The sequence below is a fragment of the Procambarus clarkii genome, chromosome 17 (assembly GCF_040958095.1).
Source record: "Procambarus clarkii isolate CNS0578487 chromosome 17, FALCON_Pclarkii_2.0, whole genome shotgun sequence".
Taxonomy (NCBI): domain Eukaryota; kingdom Metazoa; phylum Arthropoda; class Malacostraca; order Decapoda; family Cambaridae; genus Procambarus; species Procambarus clarkii.
Genome location: NC_091166.1, coordinates 34,722,510 through 34,735,354, shown reverse-complemented (window position 1 = coordinate 34,735,354; position 12,845 = coordinate 34,722,510). Strand labels below are relative to the sequence as shown.

The 12,845-nt window shown below is 47.8% G+C and overlaps 2 protein-coding genes across 3 annotated transcripts in view; both read right to left on the bottom strand.

The window, feature by feature from the left end:
• LOC123772369 (connectin) overlaps window positions 1-12,845 on the bottom strand; it is an 806,097-nt gene that overhangs the window by 744,357 nt on the left and 48,895 nt on the right. The gene's annotated exons all lie outside the window — the stretch shown is intronic.
• LOC123772522 (mucin-2-like) lies at window positions 2,016-12,812 on the bottom strand. The gene is made up of 3 exons (XM_069326116.1): window positions 12,646-12,812; window positions 5,215-5,381; window positions 2,016-3,943 (listed from the first exon to the last, which is right to left on the bottom strand). Exons 1-3 carry the CDS (start codon window positions 12,810-12,812, stop codon window positions 2,016-2,018), a joined length of 2,262 nt encoding a protein of 753 aa, XP_069182217.1.

Genomic DNA, 12,845 nt, shown 5'->3' with positions numbered 1-12,845 from the left:
TGTTATGCCCGGGGCTCTCGACACCCTTTCTCTCTCGTCTCTCATGTTCCCTATACCCCTCCCCCCCTCTCCAACTTTCTCCCCCAAGATCCCCTTCTGAAAAGGTCTATGGGGTAGACAACCAATATTTTATATTTGATGAAAATCGTACAGGTGGGTTGGTTTAGATGCCAATATATCTTAAAGTGTGGCACTGGAGCCGATCCTAATTGGTCTATGACACTCCCCGACCCCACATGCTTCATGTGTCAAAGTTTGATGAGACTAGCCTCAAGCATCTGGCCTCGAACCTAGGGCAGACAGACATGTAAACATTCTCTTTCAGATTAGAATTAGGTTCTGTTTGTAAATCAATTTACTTTCGACATTTCTCTGGCTTTTATAACCAAATATAACGGTGGAGCGTGTTATTATACACAAGTCGTTAAAGAGAAATAACACTGTAGCATGTAGGCTCACTGAATATAACATTTATGCAATACAATTACGTTTGAGACCATTTATAATGATTTTTTGAGTCTTACCCACATTTATTAACACTCTCCCTTGATTCCTATGCGAGAAAACGGGCAATTAAGGGGTAACTTCTATCCAAATGTCAGAACCTGATATGCCAAAACCAGATTTTAATATGAAATTCTGTATATACTACGATATATGGATTTTGTTTACAATATTTTGACTATTTAAAATGGAACTCACACTTATTTGTCAAACTCTTATAAGCAAGTATTTAGTGATTGATGTCAGAGCCAGTCCTGGGACCAGATTCACAAAGCACTTACGCAAACACTTACGAACGTGTACATCTTTCCTCAATCTTTGGCGGCTTTGGTTACATTTATTAAACAGTTTACAAGCATGAAAACTTGCCAATCAACTGTTGTTATTGTTATAAACAGCCTCCTGATGCTTCGGAGCTCATTAACTGTTTAATAATTGTAAACAAAGCCGCCAGAGATTGAGAAATGATGTACACGTTCGTAAGTGCTTGCGTAACTGCTTCGTGAATCTGGCCCCTGGTTAATGACATTCCAGTCCCAGTTAGTGACAGTCCATCAAGAGATTATCTTGAGCATCTCTTGAAAGCATCACTAACAACCTTACAGGTGTCTGTTAAGAATTATGTTGAAAAGGCACTCGTTGACTGCTGCCGCTGGGCCTCAACATGGCAGCCCTTGAATGGTGGAGGACTAGGACTGTGCCTCTGACGTCATGGGCCTAGGACTGGGCCTCACCTGAGCCCCGAGAACGCTCGTCATTGTTGCATAAAACGAGCCAGGGTTAAGGCCCTCGGGTGGTGTGTGTGTGTGTGTGTGTGTGTGTGTGTGTGTGTGTGTGTGCGTGCGTGTGTGTGTGTGTGTGTGTGTGTGTGTGTGTGTGTGTGTGTGTGTGTGTGGTCCAATAAACAAAGCAGTATCTTGCTCGTCTCGAAAGCTCAAGGACTCGCCCAATAAACTCACCCAAGCAACTAGTTTACTTTTGTGTATTGGGATGTATTCACCTGAGTATACTGCCCTAACTGTGCTTGCGGGGGTTGAGATTCGTCTCTTTGTTCTCGCCTCTTGACTGCCAATCATCTCCTGCACAGGTTTTCGAGTCTATTGGGCTCTATCAAGAAGAATACAATCGCTAGCGCACATAAAGCTTGGCTTCTACAATAATTTATCATAGACATACTAATAATAAGGCGAGAACGTGTCTTGTTCCCCCCGTTAACAATGTCAGTAGCATCATATATATTAAAGTCGATGTTCTTTTGTTAATTGCTTGAACAATGGCCTCCAGTGTGTTAGTGTCCAGCACCTTGGTCCTCACCACCACCACATCACTGTGGTAGCGGTAACAGAAGCAGCACAGTGCCTTCACCAACAACCTGCTTGCCAGGTGCCAGTTGAGGGGCGGGGAGGGGCGTGCAGGGGACAATTAGGTCTTCCTGTTGTTGTTCTTCGCGAAGGTCCACCTCAGTAATGGTGACAAATGACTGACAATGAGAGGCAAGTGGAAGGTCTTCTTCAGCAGCTGGTACGAGCAGTTCCTCCGCCCTCTATGGTGGCACGGCGCCCAGGTGGCGTACCCTCTATGGTGGCACGGCGCCCAGGTGGCGTACCCTCTATGGTGGCACGGCGCCCAGGTGGCGTACCCTCTATGGTGGCACGGCGCCCAGGTGGCGTACCCTCTATGGTGGCACGGCGCCCAGGTGGCGTACCCTCTATGGTGGCACGGCGCCCAGGTGGCGTACCCTCTATGGTGGCACGGCGCCCAGGTGGCGTACCCTCTATGGTGGCACGGCGCCCAGGTGGCGTACCCTCTATGGTGGCACGGCGCCCAGGTGGCGTACCCTCTATGGTGGCACGGCGCCCAGGTGGCGTACCCTCTATGGTGGCACGGCGCCCAGGTGGCGTACCCTCTATGGTGGCACGGCGCCCAGGTGGCGTACCCTCTATGGTGGCACGGCGCCCAGGTGGCGTACCCTCTATGGTGGCACGGCGCCCAGGTGGCGTACCCTCTATGGTGGCACGGCGCCCAGGTGGCGTACCCTCTATGGTGGCACGGCGCCCAGGTGGCGTACCCTCTATGGTGGCACGGCGCCCAGGTGGCGTACCCTCTATGGTGGCACGGCGCCCAGGTGGCGTACCCTCTATGGTGGCACGGCGCCCAGGTGGCGTACCCTCTATGGTGGCACGGCGCCCAGGTGGCGTACCCTCTATGGTGGTACGGCTCCCAGGTGTCGTACCCTCTATGGTGGCACGGCGCCCAGGTGTCGTACCCTCTATGGTGGCACGGCGCCCAGGTGGCGTACCTTCTATGGTGGCACGGCGCCCAGGTGGCGTACCCTCTATGGTGGCACGGCGCCCAGGTGGCGTACCCTCTATGGTGGCATGGTGCCCAGGTGGCGTACCCTCTATGGTGGCACGGCGTCTAGGTGGCGTACCCTCTATGGTGGCACGGCGCCCAGGTGGCATACCCTCCATGGTGGCACGGCGCCCAGGTGGCGTACCCTCTATGGTGGCACGGCGCCCAGGTGGCGTACCCTCTATGGTGGCACGGCGCCCAGGTGGCGTACCTTCTATGGTGGCACGGCGCCCAGGTGGCGTACCCTCTATGGTGGCACGGCGCCCAGGTGGCGTACCCTCTATGGTGGTACGGCGCCCAGGTGGTGTACCTTCTATGGTGGTACGGCTCCCAGGTGTCGTACCCTCTATGGTGGCACGGCGCCCAGGTGGCGTACCTTCTATGGTGGCACGGCGCCCAGGTGGCGTACCCTCTATGGTGGCACGGCGCCCAGGTGGCGTACCCTCTATGGTGGCACGGCGCCCAGGTGGCGTACCCTCTATGGTGGCATGGCGCCCAGGTGGCGTACCCTCTATGGTGGCACGGCGTCCAGGTGGCGAACCCTCTATGGTGGCACGGCGTCTAGGTGGCGTACCCTCTATGGTGGCACGGCGCCCAGGTGGCATACCCTCTATGGTGGCACGGCGCCCAGGTGGCGTACCCTCTATGGTGGCACGGCGCCCAGGTGGCGTACCTTCTATGGTGGCACGGCGCCCAGGTGGCGTACCCTCTATGGTGGCACGGCGCCCAGGTGGCGTACCTTCTATGGTGGCACGGCGCCCAGGTGGCGTACCCTCTATGGTGGCACGGCGTCCAGGTGGCGTACCCTCTATGGTGGCACGGCGCCCAGGTGGCGTACCCTCTATGGTGGCACGGCGCCCAGGTGGCGTACCCTCTATGGTGGCACGGCGCCCAGGTGGCGTACCTTCTATGGTGGCACGGCGTCCAGGTGGCGTACCCTCTATGGTGGCACGGCGCCCAGGTGGCGTACCCTCTATGGTGGCACGGCGCCCAGGTGGCGTACCCTCTATGGTGGCACGGCGCCCAGGTGGCGTACCCTCTATGGTGGCACGGCGCCCAGGTGGCGTACCCCCAGTGGTAAATTCTACTAAAAAAAACACACCCGTGATTTAATTTCAGACCATGCAAATCGCACGGGTGGGGGGGGAGCGTAACAGGCTAATATTTCATAAAGCATATAACTCCATCTGACGATGACCAGCCTATGTCCGTCCCATACCCCAGACCATTCTCCCTGCAAAGTTGAGTGAGGCTAGCCTCAAGCGCCTGGCCCCCAACCTCTGACATTCTCAAAGTGCTGTTTTATATTGGAATTAAAGGTATAATGCTTTAATTACCCTTTGTATTGTCTAGATTACGTGTGACGTCATAGAGTATGAAGGAGGCAGTAGCGACACGACCAGGCGGCGGCAGACAGTTGCACTAATGGTGTAGGAGGAGGATATGGCTACAAGGGCGCGCGTGGGGGGACGTGGGCGGTGGAGGATGAGGTTATGTACACCGTTAGTCAAGTGTCCCAAGTTGACCTACTGTAGGAGGCTCCTGAGCGGACCTCACGTCACCCACCCCGCCACCCACGCCATCTTCAGGTTATCTTCAAGTTATCTTCAGGTTATCTTCAGGTTATCTTCAGGTTATTGAGCAAATCTTGAGCATATCTTTAGGTTATCTTGAGAAGTTTTCGGGGCTTAGCGTCGCCGCGGCCCGGTCCTCAACTTGGCCTCCTTTTTGTTACACCCCCCCCCCCCCAGGAAGCAGCCCGTAGCAGCTGTCTAACTCCCAGGTACCTATTTACTGCTAGGTGAACAGGAGCATCAGGGTGAAAGAAACTCGCCATGCTCTTGGTCGTATCATAGCCATATTATTATATGTAACTGTCCTACCACAAATGTGAATGGCTTAGCTTAAGTAAGTTTATTGAGAAAAGGGAGTTCATCTCACAAGGAAAGAGTAGCTTAGAGCATGTTTACCCTCAGACTTAGCTTGATAATTATATATATATATATATATATATATAATATTTTTGTAGCAAGGTGGACTAATGGACGAGGTGGACTCACTACTAATATATATATATATATATATATATATATATATATATATATATATATATATATATATATATATATATATATATATATATATATATTAGTAGTGAGGTGCGGACGCGGTTGAGAACTTGTGTACACTCATTAGTGGCCAGCAGCCGCAGTGTGAGACAGGAACTGGTAATTAAACAGGGGGCAGCTACCCGTGTCAACCCCCTATCCAGGTTCCCCTATTTAATGACACACCGATTTCACCTATTATTTCGTGTACTAAAATGCTGGGGAAAGTTTCATATGGATTTATAATTACCTTCCTCTGGGCCGGAGACTGATAGAATGGGGAATACTGTCAATACTATTTTTTTATCTTTATTGATAATTCTTGAACTTGCATTCTTATATTTATATTTAACACCAAACAGCATCCAGAGATACAACTCTGAACTACATAAGCACACGCAGCAAGAGTGGTACAAACTGGAGAATTCAGAACAAAAAAAATCCTATTACAACAGGTACAGTACATAAAATAAATACAGCTACACACACAAGCAAAGAACAACAAATACAACGTAATGACACCACAAGAAAAACACAAACACACAGAAACACCTTGCAAAAACACAATACAAAGAAAACAAGTACCAATAACACCAGAAGCAAATACAACCAAAAACAGAATCTAAGAAAGCACAACACGCAGACACAACTAGGAACACACAAGTAGCATCAAGTGGGGGAAAAACCCACAAAACCCACAAAACACAGGACAACACACACACCACACATGACATATCACTGAAAAACAAACAGGGACGGACCCATTCCCATTCAGGTCGAAAGGCAAAGTGTCCCCCCCCCCCCCGCAGGGGGGCCAGGTACCCTACCACACCCCCAGACCCCCACCGCAGGGGCCAACACCCCCTACTACTCCCCCTACCACACCCCCCTGACCTCACCGCAGGGGACCAAGTACCAACCACAAACTACAATGTAAAACCAACATCAGCCGTCCGCCGTTGTATCCTTCCCCGTCCAAATTTATCCTTCCCTGTCCAAATAATTAAGTCAGGGTAAATGTGCCTAGCCTAGGATAAATTAGAATTGTTTTAGCTGTAGCTGGGGTCTATATCCTAGGCATTTTTTCGTCTTTCGTACCCTACCTTAATTTGCTCTAACCTACTCTATTTTACCCTAACTTAACAAATTGAGTTTTTACTTAAAGCATTACAAACTATATGCAAGTGGTAAGTGAACTTATGAGATAAGTGGTACATGAACCTTAATTTAGAAAATTTATATGGCTGTCTTGGAGAAAATGTTTTGGGTTGGATGGGATAACTCCATATATTATTATATATTCGACCTGTCGCAATGTCGACATATTCGACCTGTCGCAAGGTCGACATATTCGACCTGTCGCAACGTCGACATATTCGACCTGTCTCAACGTCGACAGGTCACCACACAAGCATCACACAGTCTCCTAAGCTCACAGCGGCGGCTAAGGAGCATCCTAAGAACAAGGAAATAGTGCTCAGACGCGGAGATTCTTCAAAGAGGATAAATATATTGAGATAATAAGCCTGGTGCTCTGTGATCCAGCAAAACAACCAAGGAACGTGACACACCTTGGAGAGTACTGAAAGTACACACACGGAGAGGAGAGTACACATCTGGATGTGTGTATATATGGGACTGTCAACACACACACACACACCTGGAAACTGGCTTGGACCAGTCATGGGGTAGATATCTACGGTCTTGGAAAGACTGGCTAAGTGACTTCTGTTTACTCCATGGATGCCGCCCGTCACACCCACACATACCACCCGTCACATCACCTGTCACATCACCTGTCACACACACACCACCGTCACCCCCCACCCCCCCACACACACACCCACCACCGTCACCCCCACACACCACACGTCACACATCCTTCACCAGTATTACCAAACTATTAACCAACATATAATTAAAAGTGTTGCGGGGAATAACTTTGGTCCATACCATACACGCATAAAATCTGTATACATGTCTGTTGTATTAAATACAGGGGATTTAAAACTAATACATCGCGTAATACAGACAACATAAAAATAATTATATCCATTAAATTAATAGCGATATACACTAAAACTTTAATCTGACTCTAACGAGTCCATATATAAAATGTAACAATATTTTATCAGTCAAAATTTATACAGCTACAAATGGCGAATTTATCATCATTTGGGTTTATTAAGATAAACACAGTAAGGAAATTTCACATTTTGTGAAACAATGTTCAACGCAAGGTGGCAGTAAACTATTTTCTACTTGTGTAGCACAAACTAACCACGCTAGGCCTAATGCACGATATCTGAGGCCTAATGCACGATATCTGAGGCCTAATATAGCACATACGTGTACTATATTAGGCTAGGAATATTTAAGTTTGTCTTTTAGCTTCATTTTTTTTCCGACTAATACAGTGAACCTTATAAAGGTCTACTATCTAATTGCTTAGAACGTCAATTTTTGTACTATGGTGCACATAGTTATAAAAACGACTATCAAAACAGGAGAATGGGTTGTATAATACCAAACGGTTTACTCCCACATATACAACGACAAAGGTCATACTCCCACATGTAATGTGTATCCGAGGTTGGAAGCCAGATACTTCGGACTTCGCCCATTTTTTCTATAAAGCGTTGTGTTGTTAGTTTATTATATATATATATATATATATATATATATATATATATATATATATATATATATATATATATATATATATATATATATATGTAAATATATATATATATGTAAATATATATATATATATATATATATATATATATATATATATATATTATATATATATCCATCCAGAGAGAGAGAGAGAGAGAGAGAGAGAGAGAGAGAGAGAGAGAGAGAGAGAGAGAGAGGAGAGAATCCCCCCCCCCCCCCCGAGCACAACACACCATCACTGTGGGTGTCAACAACCACCGTCCTCAACACTTGGCATATTAAGAGTCCTCATAATAAATATATTATTGTGTCTACAAATACTCCATTGTGTCGTCTTTAATGTACTTATGATATATAAATAGAAAACCACAACAATGCCGCTGCCACCACTGAAACACAAGCTGCCAGAGAGTACTTTTAGCTCGACCAGCAGGGGGCAGTGTAGAGCTGACAGTGTACAGTGTACAGCACTGTACAGCTCAATCTTTGGGGTTTTCTACCACCAGGACAAAAATAACTACATAGTCTGATCACCTGACGCCGAGCGAGGGAGAAATCCTCCGTCAACTATTCCAGCATAACTGCCAGAAACAAATATTTAAAGAAATCTTTAAAATATAACGAACTCCCTACGGTACCAGTACTGTGACGAGGCACGGTACTGGTTCCAGCACACACTCACCGTAGGCTGCAATGTCTTAGCCAATCCATTTGTCCTTATATTTCCCAAATAATTAAGATCGTGCAGACTAGCGGACTCATTTACGAATCAGAGGGACAGCATGGTAGCAATGAGCCTTGTTAGACGCCACTAATCACCCAATTTCCCCTCCTTCACTTTGTGTACTTACCTAGATATACCTGCAGGGTTGAGCACTACCTCTCCAGCCCCACCTTTTGCAACCACCGTGATACAATGTGACTTATTCCTCTTGTTCTCGTTATACTTTCATTTGATTTTTGTTTAATTAAGTACTGCTAAACAGTCTCCTCTTGTTGGTCACTCGAGCTGTACATGTACTAATCTTGTAGTGAAGAAGTGTTTCCTAACATCTCTGTGGTTCATTTGTCTCCAGCTTCCACCAGGGAGGGGCTTCTGGGTTCGCAGTCCCAAGGGCCCAGATTCGATTCCCGGTCGAGGCAGAAACAATTGCGCCTGTCTTGCGATTTGACCTGATGCGCCTGTTCACCTAGCAGAATAGGTACCTGGGAGTTAGAGAGCTAACTCCTCCCAAGCACGAGGTGTATGTGGGTGTCAGGAGAAGGGGAGCAGTGTCTCCAGCTCCCGGGCTCCCTCCTCCAGCCGTCGTCAACCAGAGACCAATTCATCTATTGTAACTGTTTGCTCTCATTCATATATTAATATTATTATATGTTCGAGTTCTGTGCATAGTTAGGCGTAGGTTAGGTGTTTAGGTTCTGTTGGCGATTATTTGACGTGCGTGGGTGAAGCATTTACAGCGGTGTGAATCGAACAAAGTTGTTCAATGAAGTATTGTTCGAGAACTGTTCGAACGTCATCAGTCGAGAGTTGTGTGTAAACAGTTTTCCATTCAAAATCAGGTTTGGCAACTGGATTAACGACCATTTAGTCTTTGTTGTAAAGACCGGACTGGTGGCGGCGTCACCTGTGGTGGGCTCGCTCGTAACACACCTGTGGTGGTGGGCCAGGGCCTCGCTCGTAACACACCTGTGGTGGGCCAGAGCCTCGCTCGTAACACACCTGTGGTGGGCCAGAGCCTCGCTCGTAACACACCTGTGGTGGGCCAGAGCCTCGCTCGTAACACACCTGTGGTGGGCCAGGGCCTCGCTCGTAACACACCTGTGGTGGGCCAGGGCCTCGCTTGTAACACACCTGTGGTGGGCCAGGGCCTCGCTCGTAACCCACCAGGAACGAGGCCATGGAAGCACCAACAGCCGCGGGCCACCTGTTGACAAACTCACCAACTCATCTTCGCCATCATCTGGTGGGCCGTAAACGCTACAAAAGCGAGTGTCAAGAGGCGGGGGACGGAGGAGGGGCGCCGTAACGAGGGGGAATGACCGCTCAAGTAGTCGAGGTGTTAGTGGGTTAAGGCACGGTGACGTCACGTGTCATGAAGGAGGGCCATGTGTCGCTGCCGTGGTGGAGGCGACGATTGTGCTCGTGTTAGCCGCCCCACGAGTACTGGGCGACCTTCTTCAGGTTATCTTGAAATGGTTTCGGGGCTCAGCGTCCCCGCGGCCCAATTCTCGACCAGGCCTCCTTTTTGTTACACACCCCCAGGAAGCAGCCCGTAGCAGCTGTCTAACTCCTAGGTACCAATTTACTGCTAGGTAACAGGGGCATCAGGGTGAAAGAAACTGTCCATTTGTCACCACCTACACCAGGGATCGAACCCGGAACCTCGGGACTACGAATCCGAAGCGTTATCCACTCAGCTGTGAGGCGCCCTGGAAGACGCCACAGATGGAGACTGGACACGTGCACAGTAGTCAACATGTACGGCACGGACATGCCGTGGCACGGTCGCTCCTCTCCTGGAGGGGGCGGGGGGAGGGGGCAGGATACACCTGCAGGCGCCGGGGATCACGTCTGTGCGTACTCCAGCACTGCTTTTTGAAGTTACAGCCCCGCTCCTGTGCCAGGTAAGTCCACTACGGGCTCACCATAGCCCGTGCTACTTGGAACTTTTTCTTCCCAGTAGCTGAATCTTTAACAACAACAACATGCCTCTGCATAACAAGGTGAGAAAAGTAGGTAAACCTGTTAACAGAACCCCAGGATGGGCTGGAGACGGAGGTTCACAAGAGGTGAGAAAGTTAGGTTAATGGTTAGTGAGACAGCGAAGTGTTTATGTTAAGTGCTTACCCAGTGGGTATGTGGGCCTGCGGGCCGCTCCAAGCAACAGCCTGGTGGACCAAACTCTCACAAGTCAAGCCTGGCCTCGGGCCGGGCTTGGGGAGTAGAAGAACTCCCAGAACCCCATCAACCAGGTACCAAGTTTCCCATACAAGCTTGGGTCGGAGCCTCACTCATCCCCGCTTGACTAACAACAATTGTTTACAACCCGCTAAATATCCATAATTAGTAAATTCTCATGACATTTCACTCAAGTTTCTGAAGAAATATCACCTCTTTAGTAAAGCTTCAAGAGCTTGAAAATCTCGTCGTCATCCCGAGGCAAGACTCCCAAAGGAGTTACTTGTAATAGAAAGCTTCTCAAACGTAATAATTTTTCACAATATATATTTACCAACGAATGAGGACATGAACAGCGTGTCCAATTGAGATTGAAATAAGTTCATACACTTGTTCTGTACCAAACCTGGAGACGATAATAGGACCCAGATGACGAGAATAGATGTAAAGTGCCTTGTATAGTGACTGTTGTGAGCCACTTGTTGAATCACTTCTCATACAAAAGATTATTGATGTGTGTATTTGTGTACATGATTGTGTGTGTGTATATTATATATATATATATATATATATATATATATATATATATATATATATATATATATATATATATATATATATATATATATATATATATATATATTATATACACACACACCATTAATAATAGTGTAACTAGCGTCAAAAGATTGTTATTTGCTTAGCTAAATGAACTATTGTCAGTTACTGAACCAATTATGTGCCTCCGTAACCCTTTACACCACCGCCCACGGGATGGGTATGGGATGCATAATAAAGAAATTGAAAATTGATAAGGAACTGAGACCAGTATTATCCCTGAGGAAGGAGGCCTCGGGGGATAGAGAGCCAGCTGTGTGTGGCCCCAACACTGAGGGCAGAGAGAGAGGGGAGAGGGTAAAGTGGTTAGAGGGGACAGATGTAGCGAGAACAAGCATAGAATTGGGTAAGAGGGTGAGCGAGTTAGCTTAATAAAAGAGCAAGAGGGGAGAGTTGAAGATAATAAGAGTGGAAGGAGTAGTTGCGAATGGTTGAGGATGAAGAAAGGTCGGGCACCATACCAGGAGGTGCCACACCATAATGTTTAGGGAGCATACCCACGCAAATACAGCACCAGCTAGCAAAATAACAGCAAGGATTATGAGAACTTTCAAATCCAGGGATCCCATCACAATGGTTGTACTCTTCAAATCACTTGTGTTGTCCCGTCTTGAGTACTGCTCAGTACTCACTTCCCCCTTCAGAGCAGGAGAGATTGCTGAAATTGAGGGAATACAGAGAACATATACGGCATACATACAAGCGATAAAGCACCTAAATTATTGGGGGTCGTCTCAAAGCTTTCAAAAGGAACGAGACATATATTTTATATATAATATATACGTGGAAAATACTGGTGGGCTAGGTTCTAAATTTATACAGTAAAATAACAACATACTGGAGCGAACGATATGAAAGTACAGTAAATGCAGACTAGAACCAGTGAAGAGTAAGGGTGCCATAGGCACAAACACTGTCTGAACATCAGAGGTTCACGGCTGTTCAATATCTTCCCAGTAAGTATAAGGAATATTGCTGGAACCAAAGTAGAAGTCTTCAAGAAAAAAAGTGGATACTTTTCTACAAGAAGTGCTGGACCAACCAAGCTGTAGTGTATATGTGGGTCGCTCCAATCAACAGCCTGTTGGACCAAGCTAACACAAGCCTCTAGGGGGCACCATACCATCTTGAAATTGAGAGAAAGCAGGACAAGATGACAAGCGGAAGATGGAAACACAAATGAGTCTAAGAAATGTAAGGAAACACCTGCACCTTGTACTGGTAGTCAACAAGTGGGAATGCCATCAAAGAGGTTGTAGAAGCCACCTCTGACCATAACTTTAAGAACAGATTCGACAAAGAATTTAACGCCCCAAGAATAGCTAAGCTATAGAACGCAACATATACAACAAGGCAAGTATAAGCGGGGCACAAAGAGCCAGAGCTCACTTCCCCCGGGAGTCAATGATAGGTAAGTAGTGATAGGTAAGTGCCGTCAAGCAGCAAGCCAGCCCAAGCCACTTGATGGGGTGTAGGGCCAACCCAGGCTGGGTCAGGTTGGCCTCCTCGTGGCTGGCCTCCTCGTGGCTGGCCTCCTCGTGGCTGGCCTCCTCGTGGCTGGCCTCCTCGTGGCTGGCCTCCTCGTGGCTGGCCTCCTCGTGGCTGGCCCGCTCTCTTAGTCTCTTCCCCGCGTGTTTTTCTTTGAACATTTTAATTCCAAGTGTTTATATTCACCGGGACGA